At 40.1% G+C, this 16,245-nt stretch overlaps 4 protein-coding genes and 1 pseudogene across 4 annotated transcripts; all 5 read right to left on the minus strand.

Annotated features, from left to right (window-relative positions):
• Positions 1-495: 495 nt before the first annotated feature.
• Positions 496-2,480, minus strand: LOC141818564 (transcription termination factor MTERF8, chloroplastic-like). The gene is made up of 2 exons (XM_074706037.1): positions 1,594-2,480; positions 496-1,124 (listed from the first exon to the last, which is right to left on the minus strand). The coding sequence occupies exons 1-2, from the start codon at positions 2,451-2,453 to the stop codon at positions 848-850; spliced, it is 1,137 nt and encodes a 378-aa protein (XP_074562138.1). The 5' UTR covers positions 2,454-2,480; the 3' UTR covers positions 496-847.
• Positions 2,481-4,333: 1,853 nt separating this feature from the next.
• LOC141818566 (uncharacterized) lies at positions 4,334-5,561 on the minus strand (annotated as a pseudogene).
• A 1,648-nt stretch (positions 5,562-7,209) lies between these two features.
• LOC141818567 (transcription termination factor MTEF18, mitochondrial-like) lies at positions 7,210-8,753 on the minus strand. Its single transcript, XM_074706039.1, has 2 exons — positions 7,582-8,753; positions 7,210-7,465 (listed from the first exon to the last, which is right to left on the minus strand). The coding sequence occupies exon 1, from the start codon at positions 8,745-8,747 to the stop codon at positions 7,632-7,634; it is 1,116 nt and encodes a 371-aa protein (XP_074562140.1). The 5' UTR covers positions 8,748-8,753; the 3' UTR covers positions 7,210-7,465; positions 7,582-7,631.
• A 548-nt stretch (positions 8,754-9,301) lies between these two features.
• Positions 9,302-12,067, minus strand: LOC141818563 (phospho-2-dehydro-3-deoxyheptonate aldolase 2, chloroplastic-like). Its single transcript, XM_074706036.1, has 5 exons — positions 11,463-12,067; positions 11,068-11,345; positions 10,270-10,546; positions 9,934-10,179; positions 9,302-9,696 (listed from the first exon to the last, which is right to left on the minus strand). The coding sequence occupies exons 1-5, from the start codon at positions 11,979-11,981 to the stop codon at positions 9,412-9,414; spliced, it is 1,605 nt and encodes a 534-aa protein (XP_074562137.1). The 5' UTR covers positions 11,982-12,067; the 3' UTR covers positions 9,302-9,411.
• Positions 12,068-13,260: 1,193 nt separating this feature from the next.
• On the minus strand, positions 13,261-16,221 carry LOC141818569 (putative LRR receptor-like serine/threonine-protein kinase At2g28960; the record flags this gene model as incomplete). The annotated part of the gene is given in 6 exon segments (XM_074706041.1): positions 13,261-13,911; positions 14,046-14,238; positions 14,312-14,380; positions 14,774-14,900; positions 14,995-15,275; positions 16,034-16,221. Coding segments are annotated over 6 exon segments (1,294 nt in total), but the record flags the coding sequence as incomplete, so codon positions are not given.
• Positions 16,222-16,245: the final 24 nt, after the last annotated feature.

Below are 16,245 nucleotides of genomic sequence, written 5' to 3' on the forward strand. Positions count from 1 at the left end.
TTTTTAAAATCACTGAAGTACTAATTACATAGATTACACCACAACAGCAATAACAAGACGCTATAAGTTCTAACCATTTAGAGTTAAATTTAGAGTTAACTAGATGAATAATTTTCCAACAATGCAAGACTATGAATTATTATAAATAGAGTTTCCATTGATTGCTATACAGTTAGTACCTTCAGTTCTCATTGATTCAAATGCTCGATGAAGGAGCTTGCAATGTGAATTCTAAGCTTCTTCAACTTTCCAAAGTATCAAAACAATTGATGTTACGACTAATTTGAAAGAAAATGGGTTCAGCTGGATCAAATATCTTTCATAGTTCTAAAAGAGAAATATCTTCTTATCAGGAATTCAACTGACATATTCCTAAAACAAATCCTTTTAAACTCAATCGAGTTGCAAACTGGAACTCAGAAAGTCTAACATCCTCATGTCTACAGTAGCAATGGCATGTATAATATAGAATAATAAAATTAAAAATGGTTTCTCTATAATCTTGGCAGATGGGTACCGTTTCCAGGCTTAAATCCAACTCTGCTTGTCAAAAGAAGCAAATTTCACCCTTGATGATTCTAAAAGACAAATATCTTCTAATTGGAAGGAGTTCAACTGATAAGGTCCTAAAACAAATCCTTTTCAACTCAAGCAGATTGCAAGATGGAACTCAGAAAACCTAACATCCTCATGCCTACAGTAACAGTTACATTCATAATCAAGTAAACCATATGAAAACTACGACAAGATTGGTTCAATATCATTGCTTATCCAGTCATAAAAATCAAACCTATATAAATCTTGCATTCATTCACAGTTTGGATCATTCCCTTTGCTCAGCTACAACTCACAATACTTCAAGCAGTTTGGGGAGTATATCTTGATAAGGAAGCACATACTTCTGCAAAAATTTTGGACCAGATGTTGAGAAAATTATAAGTAGCTTGTTTGTTGACTTCCATAACCCTTCAGATTTCAATATCTCCATCACACGAAATCGAGGAATTAACCTCTTTTCCAAACTTAATACTAAAGGTACCGGGCGGCAAGCAATGTCTGAAGGTGAAATTCCAACATCATTGACCAAAAATTCCATCTTTCTCTGCAATAACTCTATGGAAAGGCTTAAAAAGATTGTATATTCTTCATTCCAGTAACGAAATCCGAGTTCTCATGTCTTCTACAGTAACTGTTATAAGTAATAGAGCATGAAAACTACATTAAAGATTAGTTCAGTTTCATTGTTTATACGTCATAAAATACCATAGTCAAATAAATCCTTGCAGCCATTTGCAGTTTGGATTATTCCGCTTCAACTCAGTTACAGCTCACAAGACTTCAAGAAGTTTGGGGAGTTTATCTTTGTAAGGGAGAACAAAGCTCTGCAAAAATTTTGGATCCGGCAATGAGAAAAATCTATGTATCTTGATTTTTGAAGTCCATAACCCTTCAGATTTCAATATCTCCATCACACGAAATCGAGGAAGTAACCTCTTTTCCAAACTTAATACTAAAGGCACCGGGCGGCAAGCAATGTCTAAAGGTGACATTCCAACATCATTGACCAAAAATTCCATCTTTCTCTGCAATAACTCTGTGGAAAGGCCTAAAAAGTTTGGAAATTTCTTGATTGCAGTAATGAAATCCGAGTTCGACCAACCAAAATTGTTCATGAGCTTGACTTGAGCCTCAAATTTTTCCCTGCTGACCTCGTGCAGCACAGAAAGGATCCAGAGCAACATTCCAGATCCTCGGGGAACTCCAAGCCTGTCAGTTCTATCTACCAGAGCCCGGAGGGCATCTGGATTCTGCACGATGAAGCTGGGGTGCCTTTTAACGACAAGAGAAACCCGCTCTTCAGGAATACCACATTCATCCCGTAAGAAGTTCAAGTTAGGGCGTACCACATTCTCGATGCTGTTGCTCATAAACCTGTTACACCTTCGGAGATTCTTGAGGAGGATCTCCCTGGATCCAAAAAGACTTTCCCAAACCTTCAATCTGGGGAGAAGCGTGTTCTGGACGTTGAGGGAAAGAATGATGGGGTGCAGCATAACGACATTGACGGCGTCGGACTCAGAGAACCCCATGTCGCGCAAAAACTTAAACTTCGGAGCGAGGCTCGTCTCCACATCCCAGCCGAGCAATCCTGGCTTCCAAGATATTAACTTTTTGAGATTAGCGCCATCGAGGCCCCGAGATCTGAAGAATCCAAGTACAGCGTCGGGCTTCTCGGTGGACCGAAAACGGGGGAGCGACTTTGAGATTTTGGAAGCATCATCGGCGGAGAACCCGCATGTATCCACGAGGTACTCGACCAGGAAGTGGTGATCGGAAGAAGTGGTGACGCCTGAGGAGGACACAGAAGTGCCCGTGGAGAAGAAGACGCGACGGAGTTGGATCGATGGAAGGAGCGCATGGCGGCGGACTAGGGAGTGAAGGTGAAGCTGCATCGGGACGGCGCGTCGGCCGACCAGGTAAGCTCGTCACGCATATAACGCAAAAGAAAAAGAACAAATTGCAAAACCCTACCTTGCATTTCATGGCAAGAATAATAAATAGCAAAAAACAATTGGGTAAAAATAAAAAATACGCCCTAAATTATATAAATCATAAAAAAAAAATCCTTTTTTTTGAAATAAAAAATAAAAAAAGACTAACCTTACTTCCAATACTATTATCAATTTAGGATTACCTTACTTCCAATACTATTATATCAACTTAGGATTACCTAGTACAATATATAAAAACTACTCTATAGCTATAATAATATGTAAAAATAACTACTTCATTTTAATCAAAATTACAAAATTACTATGTAATCACTATTATATCAAAAAAAATTTACCAACTTATCAAAACTATTTAAATTTATCAAAATTATTTTAAATTAATTAAAATTATTATAAAATAATTGTAGTAGTTACTTAATAACTCGTTATAGTTGTCATACAATAACTTTTATATATTTTAACAATTAATCTTAACTGTTATAATAACATTGAAAATAAAGAACAAATGATGTAGCAACTACTAATAATTACTACACGTAATAAAAACTATAACAGCTATTGAATAATTGTTACATGTTAAAAATAACTACCAATAATTATTATAACAATATTAATAAAGAATATTTTGAGAATAAAATATTTGTTAAGATGGCCTTTTGATTTTTTTTAAAGGATCATCTTTTTGATAATTTATATAATTTAAAACACACTTTTTGATTTTTTTTTTTATTTTTGAATTTTGCTGCGTTAAGGTTTCATTTATGTTACATAAAGTGTTATACTAATATAAAAGAATATTTTTATAAAATAGTACATTTAATTTTTGATGCACGAAAGGAGTTGATAATTTCAATACTTTTAAATATTTCAGGGTTCCATTTATTAGTCCCTGAAGTCACTGCAGTACCAATTACTACTATCGCTGTAATGGAACATTTTTGCTAGTAATTTTACAGCGTAAAGAAATGCATTTCCTGGATATTGCATCTCATGAAATTTAATTCTCACACAGGAATGCTGAAACTAATCCAAAAGAATAAGTGATTTATGTGCACAACAAAATAAGATAGTGCAAGAAAGGTTTATCATCACTACACCACCACAACAGCAATAACAAGAAGCTATAAGTTCTAACTATTTAGAGTTAACTGTGTGAATAAATAGAGTCTGTTAATCGCTATACAGGTAGTACCTTCAGTTCTCATTGATTCAAATACTAAGCAAGCAATAAACTGTTTCCTCGTAATAAGAATATCACTTTCGTTAAAGCTCAATGAAGGAGCTTGGAATGTGAATTCTAAGCTCCTTCAACTTTCAAAAGTATTAAAACGATTGATGTTACAACTAGTTTGAAAGAAAATGAGTTGAGCACACATCTGACTCTGCTTGCAAAAAGGGAGGAAAGCCTTTCATAATTCTAAAAGACAAATATTTCAGACATTCCTAGAACAAATCCTTTTCAACTCAATCAGATTGCAAAATGGAACTCAGAAAACCTAACATCCTCATGCCTACAGTAGCATGTATACATTCATAATCAAGTAAACCATATGAAATCTTGGCAGAGATTCCAGGTTCAATCCAACTCTGCTTGCAGGGCAAAAATCTCCTTTGTTGATTCTAAAAGACAAATATCTTCTAACTTAGGAGTTCAACTGATAAGGAGCTAAAACAAATCCTTTTCAACTCAATCAGATTGCAAAATGGAACTCAAAAAACCTAACATCCTCATGCCTACAGTAACAGTTACATTCATAATCAAGTAAACCATATGAAAACTACGACAAGATTGGTTCAATATCATTGCTTATCCAGTCATAAAAATCAAACCTATATAAATCTTGCATTCATTAGCAGTTTGGATTATTCCCTTTGAACTCAGCTACACCTCACAAGACAAGACTTCAAGAAGTTTGGGGTGCATATCTTGGTAAGGGATCACATACTTCTGCAAAAATTTTGGACCAGATAATGTGAAAAATCCATGAAGTTTGTTTCTTGACGTCCATAACCCTCCAGATTTCAATATCTCCATCACACGAAATCGAGGAATTAACCTCTTTTCCAAACTAAAAGATAAAAAGATTGGGTGGTCAGCAATGAAGGAAGGTGTAACTTCAACATCCTTGATAAAAAAATCCATCTTCCTCTGCAATGCCTCTGTGGATAGCGATAAAAAGATTGGTTGTTTCTTGATTGCAGCGGTGAAATCCGAGTTCGACCAACCAAAGCTGTGCATGAGCTTAACTTGGGCCTCAAATTTTTCCCTGCTGACCACGTTCAGCACATAAAGGATCCAGATGAACATCCCAGATCCTCGGGGAATTCCGATCCCCTCAGCTCTATCTACCAGAGCCCGGAGGGCATCTGGGTTCTGCACGATGAAGCTGGGCTGCCTTTTAACGACAAGAGAAACCCGCTCTTCAGGAATACCACATTCATCACGTAAGAAGTTCAAGTTAGGGCGTACCACATTCTCGATGTTGGTGCTCATAAACCTATTACGGCTCCGGAGATTCCTGAGGAGGATCTCCCTCGATCCAAATAAACTTTCCCAAACCTTCAATCTGGGGAGAAGCGTGTTCTGGACGTCGAGGGAAAGAATGATGGGGTGCATCATAACGACATTGACGGCGTCCGACTCAGATAACCCCATGTCGCGCAAAAAATTAAACTTCGGAGAGAGGTTCGTCTCCACATCCCAGCCGAGAAATCTTGGCTTCCAAGATATTAACTTTCTGAGATTAGCGCCATCGAGGCCCTGAGATCTGAAGAATCCAAGAACAGCGTCGGGCTTCTCGGTGGACCGAAAACGGGGGAGCGACTTTGAGACCTTGGAAGCATCATCGGCGGAGAACCCGCATTTATCCACGAGGTACTCGACCAGGAAGTGGGGATCGGAAGAAGTGGTGACGCCTGAGGAGGACGCAGAAGTGCCAGTGGAGAAGAAGACACGACGGAGTTGGATCGATGGAAGGAGCGCATGGCGGCGGACTAGGGAGTGAAGGTGAAGCTGCATCGGGACGGCGCGTCGGCCGACCAGGTAAGCTCGTCACGCATATAACGCAAAGGACCAAATTGCAAAACCCTAATTGAAACGCCCCTTCCAGGCTAATGTCACATTTGCCCCCCTATATGTTTCATAATTTTTTAAAGCTACCCCACAAATTTCACTTTTGCCTTGCATATGCAAAAAAAAAAAAAAAAAAAAAAAACCCTGCTGATTTAAATATTTAAGGTTCCATTTATTTTACCTAAAGTGTTATACTGATAAAATAGTTTGCAAGAATATTTTTATAAAATGTACTTTTAATTGTTGATGCATGAAAGGAGTTGATAATTTCAATTCTTTAAATATTTTAAGGTTCCATTTATTAGTCCCTAAAGTCACTGCAGTACCTACAATTTACTCCCATCACTGCCATGGAACATTTTGCTAGTAATTTTACAGATTAAAGAAATGCATTTCCTGGATATTACATTTCATGAAATTTAATTCTCACACAGGAATGCTGAAACTAATCCAAAAGAATGAGTGATTTATTTGCGCAACAAAATAAGATAGTGCAGGAAAGGTTTATCATCGATCGCTACACCACCACAACAGCAATAACAAGAAGCTATAAGTTCTAACTATTTAGAGTTAACTATATGAATAATTTTCCAGCAATGCACAATGCAAGACTATGAAGTATTATAAATAGAGTTTCTGTTGATCAACGCTATACAAGTAGTACCTTCAGTTCTCATTGATTCAAATACTTAAGCAAGCGATAAACTTACTGTTTCCTCATAATAAGAATATCACTTTCGGTAAAGCTCAATGAAGGAGCTTGCAATGTGAATTCGAAGCTCCTTCAACTTTCAAAAGTATTAAAACGATTGATGTTACAACTAGTTTGAAAGAAAATGAGTTGAGCACACATCTGACTCTGCTTGCAAAAAGGGGGGAAATGGCCTTTCATAATTCTAAAAGACAAATATGTTCAGACATATTCCTAGAACAAATCCTTTTTAACTCAATCAAGTTACACACTGGCACTCAGAAAGCCTAACATCCTCATGTCAATGGCATGTATATATATAGACACACACACATCAAAGAATGTTAATCATTCAAAAAAAGTTCCAAATTTCAAGTAAATAAGTGATTAGCGAATTCATCACGCACAATTTATAATTTCATATTGCCATAAAAAAAAACATAATACAATAACATACATAAATAGATTATCGAGCATTATAAATCGAATCAAACAATTTATAAATAAGCACATAAAATTAATGAACACTGCAGTTTGCAGCAGTAGCAGAAGAGGATAAATCTGTGAAGAGATCTATCTGGGACGTCTGAGCCTTACTCGATATTTATACTAAGCTGCTTGACCTGAGTAGAACACCAAGGTCAAAGGGGCTGCTATGTATGAGATGTAGTCACCTAAGAAAGCAGCCATGGCGATTATTGCCCCGGCTACTTTTGAGAACAACCCTATATATACTAGTATTAGTATAAGATCTTTATGATCGCTTTACAATTCAAATAGCTATACAAGAAGAATCTCAGGCAAACAATACTTCACATATATGTAACAATTTGTAACGGACAACATTCAGAAATAGACTTTTTGTGTTAACAAACAAGGAAATTTAAGAGTGACACTTTCAATGAAGCTGGACCAAGAAGTTTCTAGCTTCACAGATGAGATAGATTAAATAGAAGGAAAGTGATTTTTCACTATCCTTGGCAGATGTCACTGTACCATACAACATGAACCAAACTTTGATGGAAGAAAACACAAAAAAGAAAAAAGAACACTTTTTTACATTTTAAAAGACACAATGCCTTCTACTTTGCGAGGAGTTCAACTGACAAGTTCGTTCCTAAAATAAGTGCTTTGCAAGTCAAACAGGTTGTAAAAAAAGGAATTTGGAAAAAACTAGCATCCTCATGTCTACATTAGCAGTTACATTTATAATTGATGGACTAGGAAAGTAATAAGTAAACCATATGAGAAACTAGAACAAGAATGGTTCAATATCATTGCTTATCCAGAAAAGAAACTCATACCCAAATAAACCCTTCAGCTGTTGGATATTCCTCTCAAACTCAGCTACAACTCACAAGACTTCAAGCAGTTTGGGAAATTTATCTTTGTAAGGGAGCACATACTTCTGCAAAAATTTTGATCTAGATGATGAGAAAAATATATGTAGCTTGTCTGTTGACTTCCATAACCCTTCAGATTTCAGTATCTCCATCACACGAAATCGAGGAATCAACCTCTTTTCCAAACTTAATCCTAAAGGCACCGGGTGGTAAGCAATGTCTAAAGGTGCAACCCCAACATCCTTGATAAAAAATTCCATCTTCCTCTGCAATGCCTCTGTGGAACCCCATAAAAAAGATGGATGTTTCTTGACTGCAGTAATGAAATCAGAATTCGACCAACCAAAACTGTTCATGAGCTTAACTTGGGCCTCAAATTTTTCCTTGCTGACCCCGTGCAGCACAAAAAGGATCCAGAGGAACATCCCAGATCCTCGGGGAATTCCAATCCCGTCAGCTCTATCTACTAGAGCCCGGAGGGTATCAAGGTTCTGCACGATGAAGCTGGGGTGGTTTTTAATGACAAGAGAAACCCGGCCTTCAGGAATACCACATTCATCCCGTAAGAAGTTAATGTTGGGGCGCACTACCTTCTCAATGTTGCTGCTAAAAAACCATCCACCTCCCCGGAGATTCTTGAGGAGGATCTCCCTCGATCCAAATAAACTTTCCCAAATCTTCAATCTGCGGAGAAGCGTGTTCTGACTCTTGAAGCCAATAACGATAGGGTGCAGCCGAACGACATTGATGATGTCGGATTCAGATAATCCCATTTCGCGCAAAATTTTAAACTTTGGAGCGAGGTTCGTCTCCACATCCCAGCCGAGAAATCCTGGTTTCCAAGCTATTATCCTTCTCAGATTAACACCATCAAGACCCTGAGATCTAAAGAATCCAATAACGGCGCCGGGATTCTCGGTGGACTGAATACGAGGGAGCAACTTGGAGACCTTGGAAGCAGCGTTGGCGGAGAAGCCGCATGTATCCACGAGGTACTCGACCAGGAAGTGCGGATCGGGAGAAGCGGTGGCGCCTGGGGAGGAGACGGATGTGCCGGTGGAGAAGAAGACGCGACGGAGTTGGGTCGAAGGAGGGAGGGCAAAGCGGCGGACCAGGGATTGAAGCATCGCGTCGGCGCGTCAAGCGACATTGATCCCGCACCCTACTTCAATCACCTCTTCCGCGTTAACTTTAGTTACGACCCGAATCCGTTTGTTTGAGTGAAAAAAACAAATCTTCCTACTCAGCCTTGTTGAATTTTTTGGATCGACTGTTCCCTAACTTTTGGTTAAAAAAAAATGATAAATCCTGACTCAATCCTTGGAGGTGGTCAGTTTGATCCCACGAAAATTTCTCACCGACCACTAGAGTAAATCGGGGCACAACCACAGATCCCTGGAAGTTCCCGAATGTCCTACCGTTGCACAATTATCCTGGAGACCTAAACTTTTGGTTCAAGTACTTAAACCAAGTGGTTGAATTTTCAAAGCATTTTTTTGAAGGTGGCTAAACAAACTAGACCTTATGCTGAAATAAATTTAGTACGCTCCACCAACTCAAGCAATCTTCTCCTAATAGTCCACAGCTAACTTTTCTAACTACCACCAAATCATTCTTCTTTCTGAAAAGAAATCAGCTACACCGAACCATTCTCAAGTCTCAACTGCAAGAAATTATGCACTCAACGTTCAATCTTTTGTCCTTTTATTTCCATGCCAGAGCAAGCTTAGTTTAGGTTTAGATAAATACTACAAACGCTCATGTAAATAACGAGTTGATATGTATCCCTCATCACAGGCTAGGCCAAGAGTCCAACTGCTTGAGCGGATTGAGGGCCTTGGCAGCGATCCTTCTCTTTCGCAGTCTCTCGGCAATGATGAATGCCAGCTCAAGGGACTGGGAAGCATTCAGCCGCGGGTCGCAGTGGGTGTGGTAGCGTGAAGACAGGTCATCAAAAGTGACAGTGCGCGATCCGCCAATGCACTCGGTCACATTTTGCCCGGTCATCTCCAGGTGCACGCCTCCAGGATAGCTTCCTTCTTGCTCGTGGACATCAAAGAATGCCCGGACTTCAGCCTGAGTAAGGCAGAACTTACTGTCAGTGTGACTTAGACTAACTATCTACTAAGAAGACAATTATGAACACGCTCGTAGATGAGCTAAAATCAAAATTCAGTTAGAGAGGAAACAAAAGGGAATTGAAATGGAACACAATTGACAGACCATGTAGTATAACTGATATGAATGTAATTAATTAATAACTGGGTTACTATAGGCAGAAAAGAATCATAGAAAAGGATGATGCGAATCTACCAGAATTGAATCGAAAGGCCGAGTTTTGAGACCACAAGGGGCCTTGATGGTGTTCCCGTGCATGGGATCACTGACCCAGGTTACAATCTGACCAGCTCCTCGAACAGCTCGGATCAGATGAGGGAGCTTCACCCTCATTTTATCTGCTCCCATCCTTGTTATAATGGTGATCCTCCCGGGTTTATTAAGGGGGTTCAAGATCTCAATCAGTTTTACCAGCTCCTTGGGGTCCATCTTGTCACTCACCTACATCAGTTGAACGATCAACAATATTTAAAGACATGTCTTGATTCATCAGAAAGGACTGAATGAACTGAACTCATCGAGTATGCTCACCTTGATGCCGAGGGGGTTGGCAACTCCACGGAGAAACTCGATGTGCGCACCATCGAGTTGTCGGGTACGTTCTCCCACCCAGAGGAAGTGGGCGGAGCAGTCATAGAAGAGACCTGAAGTAGAGTCCTCACGAGTGAGGGCCTGCTCATAGGGAAGGAGAAGGCACTCATGGGAAGTCCAGAACTCGGTTGTGGTCATGATGGGATGGTCCATGGTGAGTCCGGCGGCGGCCATGAACCCTAAGGCCTCGTCCACCCGGTGGGCCAATTCCTGATACCTGTTGGAAGCAAAACAACAAACAGAATGACTATTTCATATCAAATGGATTAGTTTGGTAGCTCGATAGCCTACACAAAGGTTTCATTTTCTCAAATACCAAAAAGGTGGATTTTTTTTTTTTTTGATGAGATAACTAGTGGCTATCACTTCGTCCAAGTAAACGTAACTTGGTGGTGATGCTTGAAAAGCAAGCATTGAAATTTGCAATGGCGTATGTAGAATTTAGTAAATTTATGTCCGTCAAACTTGTACACGATGAAAGGAATAGAAAGATATTTCTAGAAGACGACAGCGGAATCCATGAGTTGCAACAAAGAAACCGACAATAATAAAATTCATCCATTTCCTAGAAAGCCTCTCGCTAGAACAAAAAAAATTACCAAAAGTTCAAAAGTGGAAGAACAGGTGAGAGGGAATTTTCACAATCAAAAATTGCTCTAGCAGCATGTGGGGAAAGACTATCAGATAGGATGAAGAAATGCAGCCATCACAACAATAGGTTTGATGGACGCCCAGTACCTGTCACCCTGCTCGCTGTGCTCGGTGAAATCGAGATTCCACTGGGTAACACGTTGCATGGCAGCATAGCCACCGGTGGCAAACGCCCGGAGAAGGTTGAGCGTCGCCGCTGACTGACAGTAGGCTCGGATCATCCTCTGAGGATCTGGATTTCTCGATTTCTCGTCAAATGAGTCGCCGTTGATGTTGTCCCCTCTGTAACTAGGAAGCTTCACCCCATTCTTCTCCTCGAACGGGTCCGATCTAGGCTTGGCGAACTGCCCAGCCATTCTCCCCACCTAATACAACCACAACAAACGAGATCAGCAATCCAGTCCCCGTATCCAGTAAGATCCGAGAGATCCAGTAAGATCTGAGAGATCCGATTAATATAGTTTATTCTCAATCGATTTTACCTTGACGATGGGCATCTGGCCGCCGAACATGAGAACGGCGCCCATCTGAAGCAGAATCCGGAAGGTATCCCTAATGTTGTTGGCGTGGAACTCCTTGAAACTCTCAGCGCAATCGCCCCCCATCAGGACGAACGCCTTGCCAAGCGCAGCATCCGTGAGGTGCTCCTCCAGGTGGCGGGCTTCGCCAGCGAACACGATCGGCGGGAAGTTCTCGATAGTTTTGAGAACCGACTCCAGCTCCACCTTGTCCTGGTATTCCGGCAACTGAAGCGCCTTCTTCGTCCTCCAGCTCCCCACCGACCATTTCACGGGCTTCTCCTCCGCCGCCGAAACCAGATCCTTGGTCTTGACCGGGTTCTTGGCGGGTTCCGCAGCGTGGACTGCGGAGATCGGGCGAGGATAGCCCTTCCGCAGGCCGGTACGGACGAGGGACGGGAGTGAAGCCCGGGAGACGGCGTCCGCGGAGGCCGGTAGGGGCTGGTGGCGTGGGAGGAGGGAATTGCCGCTGGCGAGCGCCATTCGTCGGAAAACTCGATCAACGAAAGGATCGGAAGATCTGGATGGGGAGCCGCAAACCCTTCCTACCGAGCGGATGCGGCCAGGGTTGAATTTATAGAGGGTAGAGTAGAAGAAGCCCTCCCTAAGGGTTGGTGAGGAAGGAGAGAGCGAGAGTAGTTGAAGGGAAGCGTGAGCGCATTTCTTTGGTAACTTCCCAAATACGAATAAAGCATATCCGTACTCGTCGATGCGTCCCCATTTCTACCTTCTCCCTTATTGGTGCGAATCCTCCCCCACAATCAGTTCTCTGCCGTTTCGAAGCAATTCGTGCGTTCGTCTATGGCTGTGAATCAAGTCGATCCCAAATAAAATAATTATTCAAGCTTATTTTTTTTATATTTGAATTAAAATTTTAATTTATTTGATTTTTAAAGAATAGTTTCATTTATGTCCCTACTACTGCTTTAATGCCATTGATTCCTGCCTCATATACTTGGATAAACCGAACCCAAATGATGCCCGCGAAGCAATGAATTCGATGTGGTCCCCATTTTTTTTCAAGGCGATGACTTGTTTTGGGTACGCGAACAGAGAGTGCGCCAGCTTTGGTTAGGTGTGGTCACGCGTACATCACGTGACTCGTGCGCGGTGTGCTTACCGTCAGGGGTTGGTGCGACGCCCGATCCGGTGTACCCGTCTAGTCAAAGTCTACGCTTTGACCGATCAAAATACAGAGTTTGTAAAGGTATCACTTTTTACCATAATAAGAAGGCATACCGACTTTTTTTTTATTATTATTAAAATAAAAATAATGTTTGGTGAAGAAGCAGAAACAGCAGACTGTTCGCTTTGCACATCATATTTCAAACGTTTTTTTAAAGATATATATATATATATATTTATTTATTTATTAATAATGTTGGAAAAAAAAATTTTACCAACCCCGAAATTTGCCCAAAATTTAAACCACCAACCACAAAATAAATTAATAAACAATATATTTCACCTAACAATCGAGAGGTGATCAAACAAAGCCACCATTAGATTGCGTTTAATTATTGGTGGACCTACTTACCCAACATAATCAATAGATTGACGTTGTAATCTAATTTATATTTGTCCATGTCATGACCCATCGACTATGGTGGTCGAGAGGCTGCCATGAACTTCTTTTCCTAGAAATTTTAATAGGAGATGGGAAATCAGGTTTAGGTGGACAAAACTAAGGAGGAAAAATCTTTTTGGTGATGTTGCTGGCTATATATTTTTATATTTTGCTTATCAAAATGATCACATTGAATTTCATTTTCATATAAAGATATTATGGTGATGTATTTGCTATAATTCTGTGTACAAGTTACTGATAGTACATACTGTTTTGTAATACTAACCAACTTTCTATTTTGCAGTTTACTGAATAAAATTTACAGTAGATTTGCTCTATCTACCTACTTTAGGAAGGAGATGCCAAAGCATGTCAATGGAGCTGCACACTAGGGGAAGAGAAGAAGCAAACTATCTTGCACTTGGGCCACTCAACTCGGTCACAGAACTCGTGATTTCTGATGTGCCACTTTGACTAACATCAGGAATTTCAGTGGAAGAACTCATGCAGAGTTCAGGCTCTCCGCGAGCAAGCTCCAGTTGTAGGCTCTCCTTCAACAGCATCAACACCACAGTCATGGTTGGCCTCTCATTGGCATCCATGGAAGTGCAAAGCAATGCTAAATCAATTATCTTTTTGACAGAACAGATGTCATATCGACGTTTCAATCTCAAATCAACAATATCAGCCACATTCCCTCGAGCAAGCCCCTGCCTCACCCACTGAAGGATGTGACCTGTTTCGGGGAACTTCAGCACGGCCGGAAGACCTGTGACTAGCTCCAGCAGAACAATTCCGAAACCATATACGTCACTCTTCTCGTTAAAACGGAATGTGTTGTGATACCTGAGAGAAACTGTTAGTTCAGTGACATGCTCATTGAACTTTAAATATGTATTGCTTGCATGTATACTAGAGCAGCTTTAGTTTCTTTAGTGCAACCTAACTTACTAAACCAAGGCCAAGATTGAGAAACATACTCAGGATCGATATATCCTGGAGTTCCAGCAACAGCATGGGTAGATATGTGAGTCTGGGCATCGCTCAGGAAAGACTTGGATAACCCAAAATCTGCAATCTTTGCCTCAAAGTTTTCAGACAAGAGGATGTTGCTAGTCTTCACGTCTCGATGAATTATTGGCGGTTTACATGACTTGTGTAGATACTCTAATCCTGCTAAACCAATAGTTGATTATATTCTATACTTGTGGAATGATAATACACAGTGGTTGCTACTGTGAGAAACCTTGTGCTGCATCAATTGCAATACGAAGTCTTTCTCTCCAACTCAGATTTTTCTCACTGGATGCTTTTTCTGCAAGAAAGAGAATGAAAAGACTGATAATGCAACAAAAATCTATGGAAGATTACATTACCAGTAACATCCAAGGTAAGTGAACAAGTTCAAAAATAAAATCTGTTTGTATAATGCTCAAGTATGAATATTTTGCTAGATTTAGATGACAGAATGAATTGTTTCTGGAGAGCACCTATCAGTCATTGAATGATTGAGACTAACTCTTGAGGTGTTTAATTTTGATACCATGTTAGGTATTTGACTGGTATCATTATATTTGAAAATTTATGTATATTTACTGTTAAAAATGAAATGCATGCTAGTGAGCCTCCAAAAGGCAGCATGATATTCTTGAAGAAGTCCATAACCTACAGTATATAGTATTGGAAGATGTTAGCACATGAAAAGTACCTGAGAGATGGTCTCTGAGACTTCCTTGAGCTGCATATTCAAAGACAAGTCCAAGGGAATACCCTTCATTACAGTAACCAATCAAGGACACCAAGTTTCTATGATGCACCCTTGATAGGAGTTGGGCCTAACAAAATTCAAAGAGAAGCCACAAATACTAGAAAACAATAACTTACTAATTTCTACTGCCTTTAGGGATATATAGATTATGAATTGCCTACCTCAACCTGAAACTCCTTGATTGCATGGGAATGTGAAGACAGTTCGTCATTCTTCAGCTCTTCAGTAATACCTTCACCAATTGCAAGCAATCGCTTCTGCATCTTCACTGCAACTTCAGTGCCATCAGGCAAGCGACCATAGTAAACAGTGCCAAAGCCTCCTTTGCCGATTGCTCTCTCAAAATTGTTGGTGATCGTCCTCAGATCTTGGTATGTGAAATGAGAATTGTCGGTGTGAAAGGAACTACCTCCAATCTGCCTCCATTTTAGTTGTGGTTTGGCTGATAAACCACAAGGTCAGCATCAAATAATTTTAAAAGCTAGGAGAATAGTATTCTAAAAATAAAATGGTAAATGAAACTGTTAGGGGAACATCATGACGTATTCCCTCTATTGATTCATCTCATGCAAGCTGTCTTCTCTTGACACCCAGCCCGCATTGTTTGTCAGTATCAAGAAATCAGGTCTGTTATGAAGTTATTGGGAGCCTCTTCCAGTTGTGTTAAGGCAACACTGAAATGATCACTCACGTGGGTTGCTTCTAGGCTATTGTTACTGAAGATTTATTTACTTAGATGTTTGGGATACTTGCTACACTATTTGTGGATTCTCACTTGGTCATCCTTCTCACACCACTCATGTTGTACAAACTGAATGACTCCCACAGCTATGGCCCCTTAGTTCAATTCAATGAGTTCCACTGCTTTAATTCATACAAAAGAGTACTCTCGGTTCTTCAATTCCAACTGGCTAGTGCATAATCTCTACTTGTTAGCTAGTTCCAACCTCACTAATAACTCTCAAAGTTCCAGGTTACCAAACACAAAAGTATTATAATTTCTATTTTTAGCAAGCACACAACACAAGTATTAAATTTAAAAATGGTCAGAGTCAAAGTGATCTATTTGGAAGCTTTTGAGTTTCTATTAATAGGAAAAAAACACTCCAACATAATTATGTTAAAACATGGGGTGTGCAAAGCATTAGTTTAAACAAAATATAGTTATAATTGGCGAAAGATCAGCGTGAGTTAACTTACATGGTTGACTTTTACCTCTTCTTCTCCTCCATAGGATGAACACAGAGAGTAGAATGAGTACTACAACCACAGTAACAGCCACGGAAATCACAGGCGCCTTCTGAGCTACAGTCACAGGGACCTGAGTCTCATTTGTATGCTTGCTACAGTCACAGGCGCCTTCTGAGCTACATCGGTTGTTATCTAGTCTGATGTGGCAGTTGTTTAATTAT

The sequence above is a fragment of the Curcuma longa genome, unplaced genomic scaffold, assembly GCF_044706935.1.
Source record: "Curcuma longa cultivar G26 ecotype Majalengka, Jawa Barat unplaced genomic scaffold, ITB_CL_G26_1.1 contig_25364, whole genome shotgun sequence".
Classification (NCBI taxonomy): domain Eukaryota; kingdom Viridiplantae; phylum Streptophyta; class Magnoliopsida; order Zingiberales; family Zingiberaceae; genus Curcuma; species Curcuma longa.

Excerpts from the sequence above, each read along its gene's own strand:
- LOC141818563 (XM_074706036.1), bottom strand. The coding sequence starts at position 11,981 with ATGGCGCTCGCCAGCGGCAATTCCCTCCTCCCACGCCACCAGCCCCTA. Across the intron at positions 10,547-11,067 it reads CACAGCGAGCAGGGTGACAG|GTATCAGGAATTGGCCCACC; the intron begins GTACTGGGCGTC and ends TGCTTCCAACAG. Across the intron at positions 10,180-10,269 it reads CCAACCCCCTCGGCATCAAG|GTGAGTGACAAGATGGACCC; the intron begins GTGAGCATACTC and ends CAACTGATGTAG.
- LOC141818564 (XM_074706037.1), bottom strand. The coding sequence starts at position 2,453 with ATGCAGCTTCACCTTCACTCCCTAGTCCGCCGCCATGCGCTCCTTCCA. Across the intron at positions 1,125-1,593 it reads TTTTTAGGCCTTTCCACAGA|CCTTTCCATAGAGTTATTGC; the intron begins GTTATTGCAGAG and ends AATCTTTTTAAG.
- LOC141818567 (XM_074706039.1), bottom strand. The coding sequence starts at position 8,747 with ATGCTTCAATCCCTGGTCCGCCGCTTTGCCCTCCCTCCTTCGACCCAA.